The sequence below is a fragment of the Esox lucius genome, chromosome 15 (genome assembly GCF_011004845.1).
Source record: "Esox lucius isolate fEsoLuc1 chromosome 15, fEsoLuc1.pri, whole genome shotgun sequence".
Lineage (NCBI taxonomy): Eukaryota > Metazoa > Chordata > Actinopteri > Esociformes > Esocidae > Esox > Esox lucius.
In genome coordinates, this window is record NC_047583.1 from 7,819,234 (window position 1) to 7,833,261 (window position 14,028).

Sequence of the window (14,028 nt, forward strand, 5' to 3'; positions counted from 1 at the left end):
ACATGGTGATGATAGCAATAATGGGAATTCCTTTGGTTGTGATACATTTGGAAGATGTTCACAGAGGAACGGTGAGAAGCTGGAACTAAGCCGTCAATCTATCCAATCAACAAACTAGTTCCCAATCTTCCCCCTGTCATTCAGCTTATAGGGTTTATAGGGCTTATCTAACTGGTTGGCTAGTTGCTGGAGGACATGTTAGATCTTGGCCGGCCTGGCTGGCTTTGTTTCATTAAGAACCTGTTGGCTGCTGGAGCATGAAGTGTCTCCTACACAACCTGTTGGTTCACACAGCTACACCCTTTCCAAACATACAACTCTTCTTTACAAGGCACACATATCTTTCTCCATCTACACCTTTTGTTGAAGGCGTTCAGCTGTTTACCAATAATCTATCTAAAACAAACGTGAAAAACATTTTAGGTGATTTTTTTTCTTGGCCCTGTTTTATAAAGTCAGGCGTGAGAACACCAGAATGGACGTTTTGGTCCGGGTGTTTGTCAGCCATGGTTTGCCAGAGCTGTGATGAGTGTTCATCTGTGCCACATGTTTGTTTTGCTAGCTTGCCAGAAAGTTTTAGAAGATTTGCATACATTTCAGATTTGGTTTAAAGTAACACATGTTTAAATTAGGTAAACAATATTTCAGTTGAACATTATGTAAAACACTTAATCACTTGAAATTTGAAAATACATCACCATTCACTGGTTTGAATTTCTCTCTGACCATTATGGCTGCCATTTTGTCTAACACTGGAACTTTGACAGATTACGGCACAGTCAGAGATAAATGGGTGCTTAATACCTGTGGTAATTGCTGTAGTTTCCATGAACATTTCAGTGGTGTCAGTCGAGCTATACCTTTGGAGTGGAGTGGAGTAACACATTATGATTTAGGTGATGGTCTAGCCCTAATCCACTTCACAATGATACACCTGCAATCCTGTATCATAATGGTCTCTCCATCTTCTGACCAATCATTATGGTCTCTCCATCTTCGGACCAATCATAATGATCTCTCTATTTTTTGTTCAATCATAATGATCTCTCTATTTTCTGACCAATCATAATGCTCTCCTTATATCCTGATCAATCATAATGTTCATAAGGCTCTTTCTCTTTTCTCAACAGAAAAGTACAAAGACAGCAATGGAGCTGGGAAGGACATTTGGAACGTTGTTCTCAGACATATCGTTCAGGCAGAAGCTTCTAGAGACCAAGACCCAGGAGGAGTTTAAAGAAGCCTTAGTGTTTCAACGACACCAGCTAACTGCAGCCAATCAGCAGCCTGCTGCTGTGGAAGAGGAGGAGACTGACCCTCGCTCCCATAAACCACTCAAGGTGAGTCTCCCTGTGTGTGTTGTCCCTGTGTGTGCTGTCCCTGTGTGTGCTGTCCCTGTGTGTGCTGTCCCTGTGTGTGCTGTCCCTGTGTGTGCTGTCCCTGTGTGTGCTGTCCCTGTGTGTGCTGTCCCTGTGTGTGCTGTCCCTGTGTGTGCTGGTCCTATTTTACTCTCTGAATGAGAACCAAATGTCATGCAATGAGAGGAAATCTGCCTGGTCCTCACTTTGACAAGAAGCTTTGTGACAATGGGGTTAGGTTTAGGGTTATGGTTACAATTAGACTTAGAGTCAGGTGTAGGTTTAGGCATTAAGTGTTTGGTTTAGGAGTTAGGGCAGGTTTAGACATAAAGAGTAAATTATTGAGATTAAGCCTAGGGTTAGGATTAGGATTAAGTTTAGGGATCAGGTAAAATAGTTATTTTAAATGCTACTAAATTGCCTATCCTCACCTTAATGGTTGCATGTATATGTGTGTCTGTGTGTGTGTCTTGGTGCATCTGCGTGTTTGTCTTTGTGTGTCTGTGCACACTGGTATCCATTCCTTTTTTAGGACAGAAATTCTCCACAATCTCCTGCTATTAAGTTAACTTTCAAAATGCTTTGGCAGGCATATGGGTTAGCTTCAGGGTTCTGGGTTAGGGTTAGGTAAAGGTAAGGACTAGATTTAGGCATACCAGTTAGGTTATTGGTGTTAAGGCCAGAATGTAGGTAAGGGTTTAGAGGTTTGGGATAATAGGTTTGATTGAAAAGCTATGAAAACAAGGCGTGTGTGTTTGTGGCTTATACACAGTGCATTAACATGGGGTTGCTGACAGAGGTCTACTTACTGTCTATAATCCTGAGGTGAAGGAGATCAACCACTGGGCTCATTATTCACATACAGAGCCCTCCAGTATCATTGGCACCAATATGAAATACAATGCTGTGAGTAATCTCATTATTGTTCATCAGCTTCTGCTCACCCAACATGTTTTCAATGCAGTTGAGGGTTAAGGGACAGTGGTGGCCATGGCAAAAGCTTGATCCTCTGGTCATTGAACACATTTCTAGTGGATTAGGAGGTATGATTTGAATTGTTGTCTTGCCGGGATATGTTTTGGTGACTTTCAGAAATCCCAACTTTAAAATGTAAAACCTTAATTGGAATATACATCAATTTGATTTTGTTCACAGGATTTTCTTGGGGTGCCAATGATTGTGACATGTTTTTTAATAAAATAATTATTCGATAATGGTGATTTATTTTTTTTAACACCAGATTCATGTGGTATTTTGTAAGTTGATGAACTACAATGACATTTGTTATGTGCCGTATTTCCCTAGGGTGCCAATAATTCTGGTGGGCACAATTTCTGTTTTCTCTCTTTATCACTCTATTTCTCTCCCTTTGTTCTTTTCTCTCTTGCACCCTCTCCCACACTGTCTCCCACTCTTTCTTTCTCCCTCTCTTGGCTCATTGTTATTTAGATTTTAAAATTGTCTTTCTCTCCCTCTCTGTCCTCTCTCTGTGTTTCTCCCACATTCTCTCCATCAGTAGCATCTATCAACATCAGTTCCAGCCTGTCAGTCCTTCCCAGTCATTAATGACCTCACGTCTCTCATCATCATGTTACTCCACACGCACACACCTCTCACGATCATTTAAATGTTTTCTCTCGAACCAAACTTCTCTCCTCACTGCAAAATCAACATAATCGTGTTTTTGTTCTTGCAACCCACACCTAACTTGACTAGGCTGCTGTTTTGGACAGAAGGGTAGTATTAATAGAAACAGAATGCTGGACTGGTGGAGCTCCCCCAGTCCCTCCTATTTTACATGGGAAGGTTTTTCTTTAACATTTCAGAATAGTAGGATACGTTTCCCTAGTGTAGAGACATAGGACTTTTATTTTGAGCCTTTCTGTTGCCATAGTGTAAAGACATGGGACCTTTATGTTGAGCCTTTCTGTTGTCATAGTGTAAATACTTGGACCTTTATTTTGAGCCTTTCTGTTGCCATAGTGTAAAGCCTTAGGACCTTTATTTTGAGCCTTTCTGTTGTCATAGTGTAAAGCCTTAAGACCTTTATTTTAAACCCTTTTTTTGTTTCCTCAGTGTACAGAATAAGGACCTTCAATTTGAGTTCTGTTGTGTTTTTTCATTGTAAAAACGTAGGACCCTTAATTTGAACCCCTGCCTCCCCAGTTTAAAGACTTCTTCAGAGCCGGTCGGGGGATTTATGAAGACCTGTGTCGCAGGCTGCCTTTCTACACTTCAGACTTTACAGACGGTGGGTCTCTGAGTATACATCAGGTGTTTGTTACCTGCATGTTTAGCTAAAAAAACACCTGTAACTGTAACTAAAAATGTGATGTTTTTTCCAAAGCTTAGTACAATATTCCCAACTGATCACATGTGTAACACAGCAGGTCTTACATTCAAACAAATGATTTGGCTTTTAAACACACATGTTGTTTTGTGAAATAATCCTGAGTCAGTCCTGCCTGGTGGAACCAAACATTATCCCACACAATGACATAGGTGACCCGTTCACCTTGACCCTCCGGCTCCCTGTCATGGAGGATCTCAGCATTACGAGGAGCCCAGAAGGACTCTGTCCCCTACCTGCCCATGCTTGGATGCATGGACGTTTGCCCCAACTTGCCCTGGCTCATCCGCCTACGCTAATGACATTCGACATGATGCATCTAGTAGTAATAAAGTTTGTTCAAATTAGTAATCGGGATTATTGAAGCTGGAAGTAACATTGAGTAATTATTTGTCACCACATTAACGCTATGATTCTCTGGCTGGAATGAAGCCAGTGTAGCAGCAGACTTCAGTGACCTCTTCTCCCGGTCTTCTCCTCCCGTCCTCCCCCGTTTCTCACCTTCTTCCACCCCTCTGTACAGGGATAGTGGGTAGTAATAAGACCCTGTTGAAGTACATGACAACCGCCATCTTCCTTTACATCGCCATCCTCCTTCCTGCCATCGCCTTTGGCTCCCTCAACGACGAGAGCACCCGGGGAGAGATGGGTAGAGACCACACACACCACAAAGAATCACACACACCCCCAACACACACACACACACACACACACACATCAAACAGACACAGATGCCCACAACACTGCGCTTATATCAGTATGTGTGTGTGATTCCCCAGATGTCCAGAAGACCATAATCGGCCAGAGTATCGGAGGGGTCATCTACTCTCTGTTTGCTGGATCACCGTTAGTCATACCTCTCACCACCGCCCCCCTGGCCATCTTCATCAGTGGTAGGTCCCTGTCCCCTCGGCTTCATCGGTGGTAGATCTCTCTCTGTCTCCTCACCTTCATCAGTGGAAGGTCTCTCTGTCTTCTCACCTTCATCAGTGTTAGGTCTCTCTGTCTCCTCACCTTAATCAGTGTTAGGTCTCTCTGTCTCCTCACCTTAATCAGTGTTAGGTCTCTCTGTCTCCTCACCTTCATCAGTGGAAGGTCTCTCTGTCTCCTCACCTTCATCAGTGGAAGGTCTCTCTGTCTCCTCACCTTCATCAGTGGAAGGTCTCTCTGTCTCCTCACCTTCATCAGTGGTAGGTCTCTCTGTCTCCTCACCTTCATCAGTGGTAGGTCTCTCTGTCTCCTCACCTTAATCAGTGGTAGGTCTAATAAGGGTTTCAAATAAATAAACAGACCCAATGTGCAATTAGTCTGTTTTTCAGGCTCTCTCCTTGAGTCTTGTTGAAACTCACTAATGGTCTGATGTTTTATTTTGGAATATGTTTATTTACACATACTTTACATTATCAGTCTATAATGAGTTGTTTGGAATGTAAATGGTTGTGCCGGCTGGAGTCTGAGTGGATGTTCCAATAATAATGTTTTTGATGTATCTGATGCCCACTGATGGACTTTTAATATACTGGATGTTTGTTTTCGAGGCTGTCTGATGATGATACTATCTGAGTACTGTTCTTTGGGTGTAGTGGCCTTGTTTGGGAAGTTGCTTGTGTGTGTTTCTAGTGACTGGTTGTGTAACAGTTCTTTGTCTGTGGAAAAACATGGCTTGTTGTGTTGTCATCTGAGTACAAATACCCATCAGGATATTAATCTATTTTGCACAGCCAAAGGATCTCCACTTAATAGTGGTGGTTTCATTTGTTGTTTGAATGAAGTCATTAATGAGCTCCGCAGGTTTCTATTGTTGATAGGTTTCAAGTAGAACCCTTTTGGGTTTAATTTAAAACCCTCGGTGGAACGTTTTACATATTAACCCCAGAAAGGGTTCCACCTGCAACTGAGTGGAATATTTCAATGGTCCTTCCATGGGAATGGCTGAGTACCAAATTCTCTATGCTTTTAACCAGAAGTATTTGTCATAGTGTCCAATTCCCATGGGGGGCCCATTTCAGAAACGAAAATAGTGAATGTGTGTACGTAAATGTCACTATACGTCTCAGATGTAATAGTATGTCAGGCTGCCTAGGAATTTTAAAGTGTTTACTATGGTATCCGAATCAACTTTATTTGCTAAATACATTTCACACACACTCCGATGTTCACTTGGAACATTCAGACCCACTCTGGTCCCACCAAGCCCTTCCAGTCAGCTCTCTCTACGTCCCTGTCTGTCTGCCTTGCCTGGCTGCCCATGGGGGGCCGCGGTTGTCTGTAGGAAAAGCTGTCCGGCAATATCTACAACAAGCCACTTTAACCCAAATAATGCTAATGGAGCCCTCTGCTCCAGGCCCTCCACTGTAATATATCTGTCAGACAGGCTGGGGAACGTACTGTACACTCAAACCCAGGTCAATGGCAAACACTTCATGGACAAGTCCCACTGATTGCATTAACGCTTCCTTCATAGAACCGGAGTTACGCGGTACCCACAAATGTTCCCTGTTTCCATTTCACTACTACAAATTTGAGTTATCTTTTGAATGTTTTAAGCTGTCGGCTATTATATTATGTTAAGCTATCACCATGGGCCTTTTGATAACATTACGTATGGTGGAAACAGCAACTTCGAAGGTCTATGCTGATGGACTTGTCGCCATGAGATTGTCCATGCTTGGCTAGAATCTTGTGTTTGTGTAATGATTGCTGGATGGAGAGGCAGGACACAAATGCAGGGAGAACAGAGGACATCTAATAAATTAAACAGAACAGAATGCTGGAAAACTGAAATAGGACATCAACTTAAGAAAACATTTAACGAGGACCGTTACACTGGGTGAACCAAAACAAAGACCACCAGGATACAGTGGGGAAGCAGGAACTTAAACAGGGTCTTTGATGAGGGAATACTGGTGTGGGCAATAATGGATGAAAACAGGTGTCCATGATGAACTGAGGGAGAGAGGGCATTGGATTCACTGACAAGGCAAGGCTGCCGTGCCTGGACGGGACAGTCTGACCTCCTCAGACAGACAGTACACACAGAAACACAAAAGAGAACACAAAAGAGGCAAATTAGATATTTTCTCTAGTCAGAATCATTCTCATACTGTAGGTGTCTACAACTCACTGCAGGAGAGTTAAATTCAAAAGCAAAGGAGAATCTTTGGAGTTTCTTCATTTTTTGTTGAACAGAAAACCAAGGAAATGCATGTGTTTTTCTAGATGAAACAGGGCATTATTTTAATTTGCCAGTGGTTGCATATGATGCCAATTGTTTTGGCAAAACTGTATACACTGTATATTTCTCTCATATCATTGTATACAATAGCCTTTATGTCCTGAAATAGAATATAAAATGTAAAACAATTCATTGTGTTTTTAGGGGAGTATAAATCATAGAGAAAATAATCCTGCCAAAAGGTGTCGTGAATTAAAAAAGCTAAGGTCAATATTTTATTCCTACAAGCTGTTCCCCAAAGGAAGCGATGCTGTGCCACTCCCTGGCGCAAAAACTGAATGTTTGCGATTGGCTGCAGTGGATGACCCACTTCCATCTGGCATGGAATCAAAGTCTTCTTCAATCCCCTGCTACAGCTACAACTACTAGAACTACTCCTGCCTGCCTGACCACATGCTGTGTTCTGTGTCCCCAGTGATTCGTGGTATCTGTGATGACTATGACCTGGACTTCCCAGCATTCTACGCCTGCATCGGTCTCTGGAACTCTCTCTTCCTGATTCTAGGAGGCATCTTCAATGTCTCACTCCTGATGAAGCTGTTTAAAAGGTAATCACTTATCAACTATGAGATTATGTATAGATCTTACGCTATAACGTAATATACTAAACAGAACTCTATTTAGTGCTATACTCATCACCACCAGATGGTCTCTTAGTACACCTGCCATTGCTTTAGAAGACCTGGTGTCTTAATAAACCATCTATATGCTCTATAACACCTGGTGTCTTAATAAACCATCTATATGCTCTAGAAGACCTGGTGTCTTAATAAACCATCTATATGCTCTATAACACCTGGTGTCTTAATAAACCATCTATATGCTCTATAACACCTGGTGTCTTAATAAACCATCTATATGCTCTAGAACACCTGTTATCTGAGGAAATCATTTATATTCTTTTGAACACCTGGTCTCTGTTCAACCTGCACTCCCCCCTAAACACAATATGATTGCTGTGTCAAGTTGAACTTTATTGAAGAAACTGAGCTGTAAAGAATTGCTGAAGATTAATTTCTTATTGTTTGGAAGTCATTATAAAAGACACTTATTCAAAGTGGTTCGATAATGATTTTTTAATTGTCTTTCAAACTTGTTGCTATGTTGCTCCAAGCCATATACATTTCATTTAGGATGTGATAATGAATTAAAAGGTGGTCTTCTATTAACTTCATTTTTGCATTTGAGTAGCATTGATGAAATTATAATTTGACTTAGCTATTGTTTGAAATGAAACAATACCTAGGTAATTGGTATTGCCATTTTCTAAATTTCCATTTCATCATTATACTTGTCTCATCATTTGTAAATTATATGGTTTAATATTTTTGGAGATGTATAGATGTAGTTGTTATCATAGTGGAATATTTGAGAAGACAAAACATTTCCTGTCTTCGCTGTCTAGTACAAAGATGCCTTGACAACAGGACAGTGTTGGTTGAGTTGATCTACAGCTTTTATTCCATTGTTTTCTTAGTTGCAACCAAAGTGATTTTTGCTTGGAACTTTGTGTAATTTCCTGTTATTATCTTGTTAACAGACCTAGCAGTAAGTCCCAAGTCTTTGTTGCAATCTTGCTCTTTTCTTCCTTCTCTTTTTCTATTTCCTCTACCACTTTTTTTTATATTCTCCTTCTTGAGACCGTTGTGGCCGTCTACTGTATAAATTGTCATTGTTTGTTGTTATGTTTCAGGTCTACAGAGGAAGTCATAGCTCTGTTCATCTCCATAGCCTTTGTAGTGGACGCTTTGAAGGGCACCATTAAAAGTAAGAAGGACAACAGACTGAGCAGCTTGACTCTGTAGTTACCAAGTGCTACAAGTTGTACATTCTACTCGATGTAGCAGTTTTACTCAACACGACTGTTTAAGACCTTTAAGCACCAGACCCATGTTGACACTCAATGGAACCGATCCATAGACCCGATGGCACTGCAGAGTAACTGTCAGGTTTTGCGTTTGCTGACTTGTCAAGCTGCCTTCACCTGGTTGCCTCCTGTCCCCCTCCAGTCTTTCATAAGTACTACCACGCCTCGACCAATGGGAGTGTGGAGGCGTTGCTGCAACTACAAGAGCGTCAGGGCGTGGCCCTGCTGGCGGGTAACGGGACAGGTGACGGGGCGGGGGGGGGCGGGGCTGAGCTCCAGCTCGCTGCCCCTCCAGGACTCCTTGATCCAGTGCACCAGAGAGAGGCCGGTTCTATGCCTGCTGCTGATGCTGGGAACCCTGTGGCTGGGCTACACCCTCTATCAGTTTAAACGGAGGTAACGTACAGGAGGGGCGTGGCCTCCCCATGGGGTTCCTGTTCACTGTGTGTGTGTGTTCCAAATGGCACCCTATTCCCGATATAGTGCACTACTTTTGACTGTGGCACTAATGGGGATAGGATGCTATGAGTATGGAATTGCCCAACTTCTGATGCTTAAGCTACAGAAACGAAACCCACTGAATGTGGATAAAAATCGGTCTGTAGTTTGAACACGAGAACATTCGTGTTCAAACTGTCCACCTTGAGGACCACTGATTCAGACCGCTAGTGGTCAGTCCACTCAGGACATAATACATGCTTTGATCGGTTTGATTTATCCAGTCAATGGTAATGGTTACAAGAGTAGTGGCTAATGTCATATTGAGGTCACGTTTCTGAGAGAGTTTGAAGTTTGTCTGCTGATGTCTGGACTTAAATTATTCAGAATTTTTTTTTTTCTGCCCAGACATTAATTTGTCAGTTGCACATTTTTATTGAAAATAATCTGAAACATGGAAAACTATTTAGCGGTCTCTCTTATATTGGCTAAACTAGCTAATGTTAGTTACTTCCCTGGTGTACTGCTGGATGGCCAGGAAAGCAAAGGAGAAGGAGCCAGTCTCCAGACGTTCCCTTGCTCCTTCCTTCTTGTTGAGTAGACTTTCACGCTGACATCTGGGTTTTTACCAATAACATCATGTCATTTCTAATGTTTGTTGCCATCAAACTCTGAAGCAATATGTTTTGTGAGGAAAACACTTGCCCACTTTAGATAACCAGTGAAACATAGTGATGCATCTGCCCTGGGGAAGACTCCTTACTGTTAGCCAGGAACAGAAACACTGGCACTCTGGTTTATTCACGCAGGCTGGTCGTGATGCATCCCTAGGGCAGCAACATTAGCTAGTTGTCATATCACTATGAGATCCAGATGGTGACAAATATTCTAAGTTACCAATCAAAACTGAGAGCCCCCAAGTTGCACAGTGGTCCAAGTCACTGGCTAACAGTACAGGGTCACGCGGAGGGCGGCACTAATCTGCTCAGCCAATTTGGTGGACCAGTGGATGTCGGAACTGGGTTGCTTTGTCTCATAGTGACCCCTTGTGGTAGGTCAGGCACTATGCAAGCTCAATTGTGGGTACTGGCTGGGGAATGTACTGTCCTCCAGCGTTAATGTGCGAGAACTGTAATGAGAAGCAGAACGCTGTGGCAGACATGCATTGGAGGACATCTATGGCTTTAAACGTGCCATGGAGTTGATGTAACAAAGCCATAATTGCGAATTAGAAATTGGAAGAGTTGAATAAAGAAAACTGTTATATATGAGCTATTCATGGGTGGTAAGTCTGAGTCCTGAGGTGAATTGTGACATCACATTGTCATTAGCTGATCCGTTCTTCACCTCAGTAAACCTCAGCCAGATTCAATTGTGTCAGGAAAGAAGGAATGATCAAAATTGCAATCAGAAGGCATTGACCTGCAAGAACAAGAATTACTGTTGTCCTCTCCTTGTCACTTGTACCTCCTTCTGTCCCTGTTCTCTCACAGTCCATTCCTCCATGCCAAGGTGAGGGAGGTGCTGTCGGACTGTGCCCTGCCCATCTCCGTCCTGGCCTTCTCCTTCATTGGATCCTACCTGTTTAATGACATTGAGCGTTAGTACCTCCTTTGTCACCTCCTGCTCTCCTTCTCTCTAATCCTTCTCTCCTCCGCTCTTCTCTTTCTGCACCTCATTCTTTTTCCCTCAAATCCACTAGTCCACTCTCCTCACCAGACTAATATCATTTTTTTTAGATTTTAAGTGCTGTCTCTACTCTCAAAGCAAATCAACAGCTGTAGCCTCTTCCTGCTTCAGTTCCAGTGTTTAACTTCCATAATGGTCCCATGTTCAACGTGGCTCCCTTTGAGAAGTTGTCTGCAATAAACGTTCTGAGTGCCATGGGGCTGGGCTTCCTCCTGGCTATTCTCATCTTCATCGACCAGAACATTGTGGTGTCTCTCACAAACGCTCCTGAGAACAGGTACCATTCACCGTTTGAGTAGAGGAAGAACAGAGACGGGAGGGTGGGGGGAGGACATGGGGGAGATGAAGATGATGAGAGGAGGGAGGAGAGAGATGGGCCATTGTGCATCATTGTGACTGGGAGGGCAGAGACTGTATATCTTGTTATGGTGACTGGGAGGGCAGAGACTGTATATCTTGTTATGGTGACTGGGAGGGCAGAGACTGTATATCTTGTTATGGTGACTGGGAGGACAGAGACGGTATATCTTGTTATGGTGACTGGGAGGGCAGAGACTGTATATCTTGTTATGGTGACTGGGAGGACAGAGACGGTATATCTTGTTATGGTGACTGGGAGGGCAGAGACAGTAGGTAATGTTATAGTGACTGGGAGGGCAGAGGCATTAGGTGTTGTTTTGGTGACTTGGAGGGCAGAGACAGTAGGTGTTGTTATTGTGACTGGGAGGACAGGGACAGTTGATGTTATTATTGTGACTGGGAGGGCAGAGACAGTTGACGTTGTTATTGTGACTGGGAGGGCAGAGACAGTTGACGTTATTATTGTGACTGGGAGGACAGGGACAGTTGACGTTATTATTGTGACTGGGAGGACAGGGACAGTATGTGTTGTTATTGTGACTGGGGGGACAGGGACAGTATGTGTTGTTGTGGTGTACTAGGAGGGCAGAGACAGCAGGTGTTGTTGTGGTAACTGGGAGGGCAGAGACAGCAGGTGTTGTTGTGGTGACTTGGAGGGCAGAGACAGTAGGTGTTGTCATGGTAACTGGGAGGGCAGAGACAGCAGGTGTTGTTGTGGTGACTTGGAGGGCAGAGACAGTAGGTGTTGTCATGGTAACTGAGAGGGCAGAGGCATTTGGTGTTGTTATTTTAACTGGGAGGGCAGAGACAGTAGTTGTTGTTATAGTGAGTGGAAGGGCAGAGACGGTAGGTGTGGTTATTGTGACTGGGAGGACAGAGACAATAGGTCTTGTGATGGTGACTGGGAGGGCAGAGACAGTCTTTGTTGTTATTGTGACTGGGAGGACAGAGACAGTCTTTGTTGTTATTGTGCATGGGAGGACAGAGACAGTCTTTGTTGTTATTGTGACTGGGAGGACAGAGACAATAGGTCTTGTGATGGTGACTGGGAGGGCAGAGACAGTCTTTGTTGTTATTGTGACTGGGAGGACAGAGACAGTCTTTGTTGTTATTGTGCCTGGGAAGACAGAGGCAGTAGGACCCTGTTATCTACAGTATGTGACTTTGGAGAGGTGCCTACGCTCATGGCCTTAGTCCTGCTTTTGTCGGTGTGTCTGTTTCAATGTGTGTGTGTGTGTGTGTGTATGTTGGTATGTGTCTGCCTGTGTGTGTGTGTGTGTGTGTGTGTGTGTGTGTGTGTATGTTGGTATGTGTCTGCCTGTGTGTGTGTGGGTGTGTGTGTGAACCAGGCTGCTGAAGGGCACGGCGTACCACTGGGACCTAATGCTCTCCGGACTCATCAACATTCTGATGTCGGTTCTGGGGTTGCCATGGATGCATGCTGCCTTTCCCCACTCCACTCTGCACGTCAGACAACTGGCCTTCGTAGAGCAAAGAGTCGAGGGGGGACATCTTTATGAGACGTGAGTTACCGTGCTTTCATTATCACAACCTCAGTCTCCCTAATTCTCAGGATTTTAAAGTGGCGCTGCACTGTCTAGGGCACTGCATCACAGTGCTGAGGCATCCACCACGGCCTAGGTTTGAGCATATACTATACCCCCCAAAATATCTGACGTTGTCCTGACAGGGAATCAAAAGTTTTGTTGGGTGAGTATGGTGAAAATGAACACTTTGCATAACACTATACTGTACAGTACTTTGTCTTAACCCCCAACTTCATACAATTTGAAATAGCTTAGGAAGTCTGCTACATGAATGAAATGAACATTAAACACAGGATGAGTAACAGAAATAGTGCTGAGCCCTGTGTATCTTCTGTAATTATCTTCTATAATGATCAACACAGTCCAGAATAATTATTAGTTTCTGTAATGTATTTGTAACTAATGTAGAAATAAATTCAGATTTTAGTTTTCACTGTGACAGTATGGAGCCTTTTTGTGTTGATCAGTGGATTTTTTTTAAAAAATTAAATCAGTTTTGATTTCATGTTGTAACACAATAAAATGTGTAACGGTCAAGGGGGGGGGGTACTACTGAGAGCCACTGTATGTCTTCGGGTACTGGTGTCATTGCAAGTGATGTCATCCCTGAAATTATGATGTCACACCTATTGAAGGCATTGTTTACTGTCACATACTGTACATCACTAATTTTTGCTATTTTTTCTACTCACACTACTGTGTATCAAGGACATTATCCTCGCATAGAATCAAAATGCTTATATATTTAGGACATTATCTTCACAAAGAATCAAAAGATCTGTGTACCTAGGACATTGCTCTTACAAAGAATAAAAATGCATCTTTATCTTGGAAATTGTTCTCACAAAGAATGAAAATATCCATATATCTAGGACATTATCCCAGAACAAAAGGTAAGAAAGTAGCTGTTCTGCATCACCCTTGAAAACCAAATGTACCATAGACTTACCATAGACTTACCATACACGTACCATACACGTACCATACACTTACCATACACGTACCATACACCTAGCATACACGTACCATACACTTACCATTTGAAAATAACAACGTTGGGCAAAAGAACATGTAACCCAGAAACAAGTATTCATAGTTTTAGAGGTGTATATGACATCTGGATGAAGACATTATTAAGAAACATGAAGTAATATCTGTGGTTCACATTGCAACAGTTCGCGTTG

The 14,028-nt window shown here is 42.9% G+C and overlaps 1 protein-coding gene across 1 annotated transcript in view; it reads left to right on the top strand.

Moving 5' to 3' along the window:
* The window catches only part of slc4a11 (solute carrier family 4 member 11), a 51,090-nt gene that overhangs the window by 33,528 nt on the left and 3,534 nt on the right, over positions 1-14,028 (top strand). Inside the window, 11 exon segments of the mRNA XM_034297387.1 lie at positions 1,131-1,340; positions 3,525-3,609; positions 4,232-4,357; positions 4,488-4,601; positions 7,359-7,491; positions 8,637-8,710; positions 8,953-9,067; positions 9,069-9,206; positions 10,742-10,848; positions 11,049-11,214; positions 12,647-12,820. Coding sequence (XP_034153278.1) covers positions 1,131-1,340; positions 3,525-3,609; positions 4,232-4,357; positions 4,488-4,601; positions 7,359-7,491; positions 8,637-8,710; positions 8,953-9,067; positions 9,069-9,206; positions 10,742-10,848; positions 11,049-11,214; positions 12,647-12,820 — 1,442 coding nt within the window.